Source organism: Benincasa hispida, chromosome 8 (assembly GCF_027475165.1).
Source record: "Benincasa hispida cultivar pf3 chromosome 8, pf3_genome.v1.1, whole genome shotgun sequence".
Classification (NCBI taxonomy): Eukaryota; Viridiplantae; Streptophyta; class Magnoliopsida; order Cucurbitales; family Cucurbitaceae; genus Benincasa; species Benincasa hispida.
Genome location: NC_143485.1, coordinates 46,271,583 through 46,284,814, shown reverse-complemented (window position 1 = coordinate 46,284,814; position 13,232 = coordinate 46,271,583). Strand labels below are relative to the sequence as shown.

General features: G+C 34.5%; 2 protein-coding genes across 6 annotated transcripts; one reads left to right on the top strand and one right to left on the bottom strand.

The window, feature by feature from the left end:
- Nucleotides 1–1,109: 1,109 nt before the first annotated feature.
- Nucleotides 1,110–4,499, top strand: LOC120069303 (protein kinase family protein / C-type lectin domain-containing protein). 3 transcript variants are annotated; one of them, XM_039021012.2, is made up of 6 exons: nt 1,110–1,403; nt 1,714–1,813; nt 1,925–1,982; nt 2,368–2,799; nt 3,070–3,640; nt 3,754–4,499. In XM_039021012.2, the coding sequence occupies exons 2-6, from the start codon at nt 1,724–1,726 to the stop codon at nt 4,271–4,273; spliced, it is 1,671 nt and encodes a 556-aa protein (XP_038876940.1). In that variant the 5' UTR covers nt 1,110–1,403; nt 1,714–1,723; the 3' UTR covers nt 4,274–4,499. The 3 variants fall into 3 exon arrangements, with proteins under 3 accessions (XP_038876940.1, XP_090172589.1, XP_038876941.1); XM_090316463.1 differs by having other exon boundaries at nt 1,190–1,403; nt 1,907–1,982; XM_039021013.2 differs by having other exon boundaries at nt 1,190–1,403; nt 1,645–1,813.
- A 119-nt stretch (nt 4,500–4,618) lies between these two features.
- On the bottom strand, nt 4,619–8,991 carry AAH (allantoate amidohydrolase). Of its 3 annotated transcripts, none has more exons than XM_039021015.2 (13): nt 8,573–8,914; nt 8,014–8,108; nt 7,534–7,589; nt 7,355–7,458; nt 7,196–7,280; nt 6,994–7,110; nt 6,752–6,861; nt 6,567–6,672; nt 6,349–6,435; nt 5,483–5,725; nt 5,282–5,407; nt 5,032–5,193; nt 4,619–4,938 (listed from the first exon to the last, which is right to left on the bottom strand). In XM_039021015.2, exons 3-13 carry the CDS (start codon nt 7,534–7,536, stop codon nt 4,816–4,818), a joined length of 1,266 nt encoding a protein of 421 aa, XP_038876943.1. In that variant the 5' UTR covers nt 7,537–7,589; nt 8,014–8,108; nt 8,573–8,914; the 3' UTR covers nt 4,619–4,815. The 3 variants fall into 3 exon arrangements, with proteins under 3 accessions (XP_038876943.1, XP_090172590.1, XP_038876942.1); XM_090316464.1 differs by having other exon boundaries at nt 7,968–8,108; nt 8,573–8,860; XM_039021014.2 differs by lacking the exon at nt 7,534–7,589 and having other exon boundaries at nt 8,573–8,991.
- Nucleotides 8,992–13,232: the final 4,241 nt, after the last annotated feature.

Genomic DNA, 13,232 nt, shown 5'->3' with positions numbered 1-13,232 from the left:
ATATATATTATTCTTTTTCTTCTTCATGAAGGAACATAAAACTCTGTTACAATAAACATTAAGAATTTAGAATTTTATCTTGGACGACTATCGTTATGCTTAATAATATGTATAATATATTTTTATGTCACAAATATTCAGGTAGTGTTTGAAACGTTTTAATTTAAATTTGTTCCAAATTACCTTTAAAAATAAATAAATAAAAATTCTTTTTCTCATTTTATAAATAAGGATTATGGAGAAGAATATTTAATTTCTATTTTGTCCTCAAAATTTACATAAAACTACAAATTTCACGGTGCAACGTGTTATGGGTTAGTGTGTGTATATATTGCAGTTAAAAATGGAAGAAGAGGCAATGTGATGGTCATAATAAGCTTATCTCAAGTTGGAAATCTTCCTAATATGCAGTATCTGTTTATATCGTATAGGAACTCTCTAGCATCCTTTGGGCTCTAGAGTTGGATGATCAACAACCTCGATGAGGAGAAGCGGAACAAGGTTATCACAATCTTGTAGTGCTTATGGAGCTACTAGAACTCTATTAATATCAATGGGTTGAAGGCTTTTGGAGATTTTGCACAGAAAGGTGATCTGACTCTCAATAGTTTGACTGTTGCCCTGACTAGTTAAAGAGCCTGACAAATCATATTCCGTGGAGCCCCCAGATTAACGAATTAAAGATGAATGTTTATGCTTCCTAGAACAAAGAGATGTGTTACAATGGTGTAGGTTGTGTGGTGTGTGACTCTTTTGGAACTTTGAAAGGGATGGCTTACAAGTAGATTGAATTTGATACGACGGAGATGATAAACTTACTAAACAACTACTCATAAGATTTTATCGAGGTAAATGACGTAATTGTCGGAATTAGGGATTTGGCGAGTGAGTTAGGCCGAGTCTCCTTCTTGTTTTGTACTCATATGTGTAATAAGGTTGTTGATTGTATAGTCCGGTATGCTGTTAGTTCTTATTAACTTGTTAGTTGTTAGTTACTTTGGCCCCTTGTGAGGCTTTTATGAATTGTGTTTTTCAGAAAAATAATAATAATAATAATAATAATAATAATAATAATAATAATAATAATAATAACAACAAGAACAAGGTATAAGGTGGCGGTAAATAAAGAAAGGGTTGTGGTCAGAGAAGGCAGACCGCATTAACTTCCAAACTACTACTCGCTCTTCCTGTGTTCCTCACTCCAATTGATCCTATGCTTCTGCTTCCTCAACATGACTCCTTCCAAATCTTGGTGCTCTCAGCAGCTCAGCTACGCCATAATTTCTCTGATTCCTAAGAAATCCTGAACTACATGGAAATGGAGACCAACAGAAACAGGCTCTTCATCTAAGCCTGAACCACTCGCATTTTCAACACCTCAGAAGTCTACGCCCTGTCGGTTGGTAAGTCTTTTTAAACTTTTCTTCATCAATTTCTGGTTGCTCCTTCCGCTTGCCATTCAAACTGAACCTTCCGCGTTGTTGTGATTTTTGTTTGTTCGTGGATTTTGTATATTTTAATTGCTTTTGCGTCCTCTCGTTTCTGGAATGATGTAAATTAGACATCAATTTTAGCAATACTATGTGAAATTATCTGTTCGAATCAATGCGGATTGTCGATTTCTGCGCTTTCTCGGCTGATTAGGTTTGGTGGATGTGTGCGATCTCTTTACGACTTCTCTTTCTGGCTGAACTTTCGACTTTTCATACTTAGGGTTTGGATAATGGCTCCGACAGAGATGAAAATGCTGTATCTGCAATTTCTTCCGCTTTTCATGTTACTTTGGTTGTCCAGAATGGGCGCCTCGGACACTGTAAGGAACTCGAATTCGACTCATTTTCATCTTGTTTGTTGCTTGATGTTATATTCTTGTTTTGGCTTTGCCATTGGAAATCATGTCTTGAAGTTTCCTTTGGCTGTGTAGATGTTTAACGATTCAGTAAGTGGGCATTCGGTTGTTTCCAGAAATGAAAATCCAGAAGGTATACTGTTAACTTTTAGAATTGCTACTTTGCTTCCAAGAGTTTAGTAAATTGAAGGAAGAACAGTTTAGGGTTTTTTCAGTTTGTCTTTCATGTTTGGAAAAATAATAATAATGATGAAATTGTTCTCTTCTTTCTGAATGTGTAAGATTTTTCTTTGTTTAAACTCTTCTTTCATGGTTAAGTCAGAGTCTTCCTCTGCTTGCTGATTATTTATGTGGCATTTCCTATTTAGTTTTTAGGTTTACTTTCTCTTCCATTTTTACTTCCTTGCATTCAAGCATAGTACATCCATATGAGAAATTGTCTCGATACTCTGTTTATCATTATTATACTATGGTTATAATACGGCATCCTCAAATTCTATTCTTTTCTCTGTGGCTAGGACGCTGCCCACATGGTTGGTCTATTAGCCCAAACAAGACTAAGTGCTATAGATTCATATCGAGCCCTAAATCATGGAATGATTCAGAGACCCAATGTAATGGTTTTGGTGGGAACTTAGCAGCTCTGATAACATATCAAGAGTTTAGCTTTGCACAAGATCTGTGTAATGGAACTCTTGGTGGCTGTTGGGTTGGTGGCAGAGCGTTCAACTCCTCAAATGATTTTGTTTGGAAATGGTCAGATAATGTTTCGAAATGGAATGATTCCATTATTCCCGGCACAACTTTGCAATCTAACTGCAAAAATGTCTCTTGTCGCGTGAATGAGTCGGTTGAAACATGTACTTTAATATTTGGTGGACCAGCAACACCATTTCTTAGGGATGAGAAGTGCAACAGTTCTCACCCTTTTATATGCATGATAAATCTAGGTATGCCATCATCTTAGACGTTCTCGATATATTATTCATCATGGTTAATTACGTATGTTGTTAAGAAATGATGTCCCCATCTCCCGTGACCCATTCCTATGCACAATAGATTTGGAAAAAAAAATCAGAGGGAGAGAGAACTTATAGCAGGAGGATTGGAAGAAATCTAACATGTTCAGTATTCCATTTCATTTCCTGGTTCCTCGGTAGTTTAGTCATTAAGATATATTGTGATCCATACTGAGATCTATATTCTTTTATTTGTATCAGATGATAGATGCCATCGCATGCACTGCCATAAGGAGTATCTAGTTATTCTAGCTGTTGTGAGTGGGTTGATATTTTGCACGACGTTAGCTGTGGTGATTTGGCTTCTTGCCCACAAGAGGAGCAAGAAACGAAGAAGGTCGCGAAAGCCATCCAACCCTGCAGCTTCTGCACTGGTACCGCCTTCGTGGAAGGTGTTTACCAAAGAAGAGCTAAGATCAATTACAAAAAACTTCAGTGAGGGGAACCGTCTTCTTGGAGACACAAAAACGGGTGGTACGTACAGTGGACTTTTACCTGATGGTTCAAGAGTTGCAATTAAAAGGTTGAAGAAGTCCAGCTTTCAGAGGAAAAAAGAGTTCCATTCTGAAATAGCAAGAGTTGCTAGACTTCGTCACCCAAATTTGGTTGCTTTGAAAGGATGCTGCTATGACCATGGTGACCGCTACATTGTTTATGAGTTCATTGTTAATGGGCCCTTAGATAGATGGCTTCACCATGTACCAAGAGGTGGCCGAAGCTTAGATTGGAACATGAGGATGAAAATCGCCACGACTCTTGCCCAAGGAATCGCGTATGTACAATTTCGTTCATCTCTAAAGATGCAAAGGAACAATAAATTTGATTAACAATCCTATTTCTTCTCTAGTGATTTATCAACTAACTCACTTTTCATGTTTTTTACAGGTTCCTTCACGACAAGGTCAAGCCACACGTGGTTCATCGTGACATCCGTGCAAGTAATGTACTTCTTGATGAAGAATTTGGAGCACATCTTATGGGAGTTGGCTTGTCGAAATTGGTAGCATATGAAGTGATGCATGAGAGGACAGTGATGGCAGGAGGAACCTATGGATACCTTGCTCCTGAATTCGTCTACAGAAACGAGCTAACCACAAAAAGTGATGTCTATAGTTTTGGGGTGCTACTGCTTGAAATTGTGACTGGTCGAAGGCCAGCGCAGGCAGTTGATTCAGTTGGTTGGCAGAGCATTTTCGAATGGGCAACCCCCCTTGTACAGGCTCACCGTTACCTAGATCTCTTGGATCCTCATATAACGGCCACTTCTACTTCTGAAATTCCAGAGGCTGGTGTTGTTCAGAAGGTCGTGGACCTCGTGTATGCTTGCACACAGCACGTCCCGTCCATGCGCCCTAGAATGTCACATGTTGTTCATCAGCTACAACAATTGGCTCCCTCACTATGAAGTAAGATTTCATATTGCAAGATTCTAACTTGGAACGAAGCCAGTTAGTTTAGGACAGGATCCAAGGTAGGTAGTTATATTTAACCCAATTTCTGAATAGTTTTAGAATGCTAGTCTCCCGTGGCACGGTATGACCACTCCACTTTGATCGAACTATTGTGCAGTTTAATATGTAATGGTAACAAACAAGATTATTTAATATAACTTCACAACCTATTAAGCAAAATGGTTCAGTTCGGCACTTGCCTTTCTTTTAAAGATGGAATCACATTCTTACAAAATTTATTGCTTTCCTCTGGGCTACGGTAGAAAACCAATACAGAATGAAAACAACCGGAGCTTGAATGACGAGAAAGTGATTGAATACAACCCACGAAAATGGCTTGTAAAAATTGTATTTACATACAGGGCGAAGTTTATTAAGTCTTGTGTACGATGAAGGAGAGATGCAAATCAACCAAGATGGATTGTACAATTGAATTAACATGTAGCACTTATCTAAAGTTACTAGTCTTTTGCGTACAAGGAACAGAGGTACAATACTACAGATGGTTTTCTAGAAATTCCATGACAGCTAAACCCGCAGCCCAAATGTCGTCGTCCAATACATGCTCGGCAGGGGAGTGACTTACGCCTCCACGACAGCGGACAAACAACATTCCAACCTATAAAAGTCTCTCATTAGCATCATCGTGTAACCATGTTGATGCAGATGCAAAACTAGAACTTTAAGAGTTGTATTTAAGTTGAGAACAAACCTTCGTTAAATGAGACATTGCCATCGCATCGTGCCCAGCTCCGCTCATTAATACAGGTACTTCCTCCTGAATCTCGCCTACCATTTTTTTGAGTGCAGTGGAAGCAGCAGATTTCAGCTGCGAGCTCAGCTCTGAATCGCTAATTATGGCATTTGCATCATGCTGAGAGGGACAGGCATAGCAGATTATAGCTGTGGAATGGAAGCAAATGATCTAAACGTGGACAATGGACTTGATGGAAGATACACACCTTACGTTCAATATTGCACGAAACTGACCGGCTGCTGCAAATTTGATGTACCCGATTAGAGAATTCATAAATTACAGCTTCTCGTCCTATGTCATCGATGGTCCGTAAATCTACAGTGAAGGTCACCTGTAACATGTCAAACATTAAAAATGGTCTGATAAAAAGGTACGACGGTCGGCAGTGTCTATATCAAATTCTTGCCTGGCCTGGAATGACATTGCTTGCACTGGGCCAGGTTGATATCTCTCCAACCGTACAGACAAGGGATGTGGAAAGTGATTTCATTGTAGAATCAGTGCAATGGCCATCAAAAGATAAGTAGCTCTCTGGTTGCTTACAGAGTTTTTCCAATTGTACAATCAATTCAGCTGTAGCTGCCATGGGATCTTGTCGCATAGGCATTGGAACCGTTCCAGCATGCCCCTGAGAACCTCTCACTGTAACCTGCAATCTTTGTGCACGGATCGCTCTATCAAACGAAACTCGCATCCTTAAATAAATCCATTTTAGTTTTTTTATGACCAAGAAAATTAGATTTCCCTCCTTTCAGTTTTATACATCAGCGACGCCAGCTAACATAAAAATTCGGAGGGATAAATGGTAGGTAAATTAACCAAGATATAATGTATCAACTTATAGGATTAGGTAGGGGAATAATACAGCTTTTCAGGAAGATAAAAACGTCCTATAGTGAACTGTTGGTTGATTCTCCTTGAACTTCATTTCCAGAATCGATTGTAGTGTGAAGTTAAAAAAATAAAAAGGACAAGCTTCAAAATTATTCCATTGACTAAATTTTCTTCGGTTTGGAGGTAAGTAAAGAATAACTTAAGTTATAAGCATCTTCTGTGGAGTAAAAATAAAAAACAGAACAACATGCTTATCAACCATAATATATAGCAAGTTAGTCAAGAAACATGACCATTAATATTTATAAATGTCATGGCCGTGCCATCAAATGTGTCGCAAGCAAGCACATCAAATTAACGATTATCACAATCTTTCACTAAATTAGTTATTGTGCAAGTATATTTCTCCATGACCTACAGGTTATTTAACTCATGTACCTTTAGCCGTGTCTGCCCAGCTATGCCTCTAACCACTCCAAGAGGAAAACCAGACCACTCAAGTACAGGACCTTGTTCAATATGAACCTGAAGATCAAAGCAAACAATAAAATTCTCATAAAATTGAAAAGCATTAATTAACGTACCTAAGTTCTAAGAATAAGATTTTACGTGTAGAACAAACACTACAAATTTCAGAAGAACATCCGAAGCCATACCTCAACATATCCCCAGACAGACTTGCGGTCATACTTGAGTTGCAACAAGCTCTCCTCTGTTATCTGTACTCCACTCTCCGTAATTACATCTTTTATAGTCATGCCACTGATAAAAGGATTGTTAATTAATATGCAGGTACTAATGAGTGATAAGCATCCAGAGAGTTTGGAGTACGCAGCAAAACCTTTTATCTGATATTTCCAAAGACGAAACTGGTAAAATACCAGCAATAGCAGCACTTCCTAAGAATGTTGATTGGAACCTCACGCCCTCCTCATCACTGAAAGCAATCACCTGCATAATTTTGTAGTTGATTATAACTAAATATGACAAGGTAGAAAATGTTGTCATTATCAGGACTAATAATGAACGTCACTTATTTCTTCCATGTTCACTATTGCTAATTAGAAAGTAAATAACTCGAACCTCAATTGGCCTCTTTAATTGTTCTAACTTCCCATTCATATTAAAAACTTTCAAAGCAGAGATAGCAGATATGATGCCTAATGCGCCATCAAATTTTCCAGCATCAACAACAGTATCCTACGAGGAAAAGAAGAAATTTTAATTCTTAGCTTGATATATAGCATAAATTCTTGCCTCTACTTAGGGGAAGTCAGACAATTACCAAATGAGAACCAATCAATAATGCTTCAGCACTTGCATTCCTTCCCTCAGTTCGACCATGTAGATTGCCCATGCAGTCAACCCACCTGAAAAATGTTCAAAGAGTAAAAGTCAATAAAAATGAAGAATTCTTCAAGACGTGGAGAAGTAGAAATCTAACGTTCTTAAACCAGCATCCTCCATCCATTTTTGAAGAAGAAATCTTGCTTTGATAGAAGCTGGACTCAAGAACGTTCTCTCAAGATATCGAGCAGCATCACTCACCTAGTAATTGGGAACAATAGTAAGATAACTCGAGTTACCAAGTGGGATTATTTAAACACAACACAGAAAACTCACCATTGATCAGTTTCAAGTTGGATTACAACTCAACCTCTGGCATTCATCAGGTTTATCTGGGGGAAGGGGAGGACAACTTTTCATGCACTAAGCTATAATATATCCAGTATGGCATAGAATGAAGTGTTTGATAATTGGAAACGGATGCAACCAATGTAAAAACTTCAGAGAGGAAAAATTCAGGAATTCTCTAAATCTTTCGATAAAAAATTACAATGACCTCTAAGAAAGAATAATAAAATTATATAAAATCGCCGGAACATTTTAATAACCATACAGTCAACCTAATTAATTTACATGGTCAACACGAGACATTTTTATATTATGAATAGAAAACTACAGCAGAATCACATACAAGAAACGAATATATACATGCAAATCGTCCAATTATTCAATGAATCTAACAAGTACCAAAAATTTGCAAGGACACGCACATCGTAGCTAACAGAGAGAGGAGAAAATGGAATCGTGGTCCGGTACCTTCCCTAGTTCGTTCAATTTTCCTACTGCTTCGTCCTTAAGAATTTGCACAAACAAATCAGCCCTTCTGTTCTTTGAATCTTCGGCTACATCTCCTGAAAAAATTGAACAATATTTTCAGCGTTTCAACATATATACAATCGTTCACTAACATGAAAAATAATTTCGTTTGATAAAAGCTGATTAAAGTGCCCAGCCAAACAGTCTATTGCCGACTTAAAAAGAAAAAGTAAAGAAAATCTGACTTAAGCGCGCAACATAACATACAAATTTTATGATTATACCACGATAGATAACGCGATGGAGAAGAAACAGATCTATCAAATCCTCCGAGAAAAGTAAGTATGAGCAGAAATTAGGAGAAGCGATTATGTAGAGTTCATTGAGGGTGGGTGAAATTTAATCATGTTCGTTATCCGTAAAAACATAAACGAGTGGTTCGTATTCATTTCGATTCAGTTTCATGTATTCTCGCAAAAGAACATCCATTTTCCATCCCGAGGCTGTAAAGAAAAATAGCATATCAAGACGAAACATAAGAGGAAGATGACGAATATACCAGTAAATGCGTAAGCGGTGGGAGGAGATGAAAACAGAAGGAAAAAGAGCAGATAGGAAAACAGGATGGAGAAGGAAGAATGGTGGTGGTGGTGGTGGTTATGATGATGGTGCTGATGATCCTTGATGAGAAAAGCGGCAATACAATCGGTGTTGGCATAGGCAATGGCCATGGCGGCGGCTGCAGGAAGAAGAAGCGGCGGAGAGAGAAGAGGCAGCCGGAGAGAAATGGCGGAGGCGGAAAGCCTTTGTGGAATTTGGAAATTAGTTTTTTGGCTTCTGGCTCCCGGCTTCAGAATTCCGGAATCTTCACCTCATATGTGGTGCGGAATTCTGGTGGGCCTCATAACAGTACACATGAATTAAATTATTAGTCCAGTGGAGGCTATAACATTTTACTTTTCCAATGTGATCATCGCCTTTCCACGATCAATTAGTTATTATAGCTATGTTATGATAATTTATATTCATAGTGTAGATTATTTTAGTTTTGATCATAACAATATGTGTTTTAAGTGTAAATTATTTTAGTGTGAGAAAAAAATAGTAAATACCATTTTAAATAATAAAAAAATGTAAAATAGTAAATAATAAATATGGTAGCAAATAGGAGTTTTGAAATAACGTTGATCGTAACTAATTGAAGCTTTTGAAATAGTTTTTATTCATTTTCCTAGACCTATCAATCCTTAAAATTACTTTTATTGGGTTAAAAATTATTTTAAAACAACTCTTTAATCCTATAAAATTAATTTAATATTTAATTTTATATGTTAAATATCATTTTTATTTCATCTACATCTATTTTAGATCATAAAAATATGTTTCATAATGATTTTAAAAATGAAAGAAAAAAATAATTTTTTTTAATTTTATATCGTAAATCAACTTTTATATGGTAATATAAAAATTAATAATAAGTCAATTAAAAATATAATATAAATAATAAACATGTTAATTAATATGAAATATTTATTTACTAAACTTTCTATATCTTTTTGTAAATATATATAGATGTCCACGTTTTATTAATTTTTGAATTGTTATTTTTGTAAAGTTAAGGTGTTGATATTTTTGTCGAACATTGATACTTTATACCCAAAGCAATTACAAAAAGTTGGCTTTATTTTGTACTAAAAAAGTTCATTTTACTTTATTTTATTTTATTTTTAAGAAGTGTATTTTCAATGTTTGTTTGTAATTTTTCTCCTACTTTCCATTTCTTTTCTTTGAGACATTCGACACAGATGGTCAATTAGACATATTTAAAAGTGATTTTAAAATTAATAAAATTATTTTCATCATTTTCAAATCTACCGTAAAACATGTTTTTAATCATTCTAAACTAATTTTGATGATATGAAAATTACATTTAAAGTATAAAATTGAAAATTAAATTAATTTTGAGTGATTAAAAGTGTAGTCTAATTGATTTAGAAAATGATAAAAGTGATTTTGATTATTTTAATCATTCCTAAACATGTACTAAATGTAGTCGCATGTATTAAATGTACCCGTAATCGCCTCGAATTTTTTAAAATAGGATTAATTTGATTTGTTTGATTTCAGTTTTATCACATATAATTAATTTGGGTACTTATAGTTGTTGCTTGTATTATAGTTTAAGTAAAATTAGATTTAATTGAAATATGCGAAGATAATTTAATTTGTGGAAGTAGGTTTTATTTTAATTAAGCTTTGAATTCATATTGAAATTTTAATATTTCTTTCCGTCTTAATTTAAGCTTGGAAACCCAATCTTATCTTTTTCAAAGTTTTATCCAAACGTTTTTTAAATTAGAAAATCATAGAAATCCTAATAAGATTGGGAAGTTATTTATTTTTTATTATTATTTTTTTTTTTTAGTACAATCGGAGGAGGTAGGAGATTGGAAAGTTAAACTGAAATCTCTACCAATACAACATTTGATTAGATTAAAAGGATTTTAATTTCAATTAAAAAGAAAGCTTGTTTCAGAAATTTTTTCAACATTAATAGGCAGGCTCTTTTTTTCTAACTACTGAATTTTATTAATTTGAGGTAAGTCACACGGCTACTCAAATGCCTTCAGTCAGATAAAATTGTTGTGATAATATTTATGATATGAATATTGATTAAACATGTGTTTCTACGATCTGCATGTGTTACAAGAAAATTTGAACTTATAAACTGTGAAATTATTAGTCATTTTGAAAATGGCAAATTGACACGATTAACTCCGTGTAATGACACAATTATCACTTTGGAATAGCCCATGACACAGTTACTTCTAATATCGACTAACTTTTAAGTTCGACAAGTTTTAAAGATTTTCAAACTTGTTTGTATAGACTGACTACAGTAGTGAGGTTATTTAATTCCTCTACTTTCATGAATCCATTTTTACTTATTCACCTATTCTTTTTAACAAGAACACAACATAAGAATATTCAAACTGATAATTTCAATCAAATAATATTTATTTTCCATGTAAGATTTCTTTAAAATCTACTCAATTTTGTTATTGTCATACAGTTTATTATTTATTAAAATTTAATGGAGATTTTTACACTTAATAGAAGGTTTAAAATGTAATTGTCTTTGAAGTTTAAAGGTACAAGTACAACGTTAATCTAAGTTTGAGACATAATTTGATGAAATAGAAAATTTGGGGTTAACATTTATACCTTGGCAAATTGATAGTCAAAACTATATCATTTTTTTTCTATCTTTGAACTATATTTTTTATATTTTAGAATTTCAAATTTAAAAGAAAAATGCACGGAAAATATAAAACTATTGTTTTGAAAAGTTTTGGGTTATCCACCTAGTAGAGATATTTTGGTACACCTACTCAACCTTATCGTATCTTTTTCAAAAAAATAAGTTTTGGACGGTTAGATAAGTAATTTAGATATTGTTTTATGTTTTCAGATTCACTACGTTCAATAAATATAAGTTGATGGACAGTTTGAATTCTGTTTTTGAAAATTATTTTCACATTTTGTGATTCAAACTGTGCAAATTTTAAAAACTAACATTTACATGTTTTTTATGTATCCAGATTTTGAATTTGAAGATTTAAAATGCATAATTATATTAGAAAAAGTAATAAAACAATAATAAATATAGTATTCTTGTTATAAACTCAATTATTTTGGTTAAATTAAAATATGCATTATATAATATATAATATATGATATGATATGATATTACAAAATTATACTTATACAAAAATTTTAAAAAAAAAACTAGTTTATAAATTAATTAGTAATGGTTTATATTCAATCTAATATTTAATGAGTGCCTATAATTAGTTTTATGGTTTAAAAATATATTATCAAATACATAAATTTAATTTATGAATCTGCTATCAAATATATATTTGAAAAATTGAAATACAACTATGCTTCCATTAAATCTCTTACTTTCAAAATCATGTTTTTGGATTGACTATGAAAGAGACCCTTCACAATGTAGATTCCATGATTTGAAATAAATAAATAAATATAGCTTCTAGAAAGAAATTTTTCCAATAAATATTTAATTATTCATCAGTGTGATGAAGTGTATATCTTCCGTTAGGGATGAGTATCGGTCAGGAGGGATCGGTTTTCCATGAAAACCAGTGTCGAAACCGCCATATTTGGTTTAGAAAATTCAAAAACCGTTGTTAAAAATAAATTGGCATAAACTGAGTGATTGGAGTCGGACTGGAGGAAGTCAGTTTCAGTTTATTCGATCAAATTTTTTTTTTTTTTATTTATCTTTAATTTGCTTGAAAGATGGAAAACTTAAAATAATAATAATAATAATAAAAGAGTAAACTTACAAAAAAAAAGTAAGGATGGCCACCATCGTGGATGTGCAAGCGTGGCCTCGTGGCATGTGTGGTCGCCGACTGGACGTGCAAGTGTGGGATGTGTTGCCACCGACCTGAACGTGTAGGCGTGGGATGCGTTGCTGCCAGCATGGGCATGTAGGCATTGGCGTGGGATGCATGGCTGTGTGTGGAGATTGGGAGAGGTCAAGAGGAGACGTGGGGTCAGAGGTGGGTGGCCTAGTGTGCTAAGGAAGGAAGTGTGAGACTATGAGAGAGAGATTGAGATGCATAGACGTGAGGTCAGAAGTGGATGGCCTGACGTGGTCAGGTTAATGGATTGGCCATTGGGGAGTTCTTAGGGAAATTGTCCAAAATAATCCGCTTTACTTTTCACATTTCAAAAGTAGCATACTTTCTGAAATCTCGTTGAGTTGGTTTTTCTCAGGCCTTCTCGAGCAAGATCAGACTCGAGATTATATTTGAAACGTAATGAATTCAAATTACCCAGTCGTGTGAAAGGACAAAATGTTGAGTTTTATGTCCTAAAACTCATGGTATGTAAACAATAGAGCTTATTCTGATAATTCAATAAAGGTTTTATTGAATAGATCTATTGCTTGAATAGAAATCCAATAAACCTAAAAGTCTCTTGACTATTAGATGAGTACTTGAACTTTATGTAGAGACATAAAGGTGGATCAGGTTCGATTAAATAGTCAAAATGATCTATAGTACATAGATAAGATTGGGTACCTTATTCTGGTAACAGTATCGGATATGTCCCGCTCTATAGTTGTTACATGGAGTTGTAAAGTGCTACAAACGAAGTGATCCTAATTGGTTCATGTTGGACATGAG

Bases quoted from the DNA above. Each gene is read 5' to 3' on its own strand.
- LOC120069303 (XM_039021012.2), top strand. From the start codon at position 1,724: ATGGCTCCGACAGAGATGAAAATGCTGTATCTGCAATTTCTTCCGCTT. The intron at 1,814-1,924 runs GTAAGGAACTCG...TTGGCTGTGTAG, and splicing joins GAATGGGCGCCTCGGACACT to ATGTTTAACGATTCAGTAAG. The intron at 2,800-3,069 runs GTATGCCATCAT...TATTTGTATCAG, and splicing joins TATATGCATGATAAATCTAG to ATGATAGATGCCATCGCATG.
- AAH (XM_039021014.2), bottom strand. From the start codon at position 8,744: ATGGCCATTGCCTATGCCAACACCGATTGTATTGCCGCTTTTCTCATC. The intron at 7,281-7,354 runs GTTAGATTTCTA...AACATTTTTCAG, and splicing joins GAGGATGCTGGTTTAAGAAC to GTGGGTTGACTGCATGGGCA. The intron at 6,862-6,993 runs GTTCGAGTTATT...AAAATTATGCAG, and splicing joins AATTAAAGAGGCCAATTGAG to GTGATTGCTTTCAGTGATGA.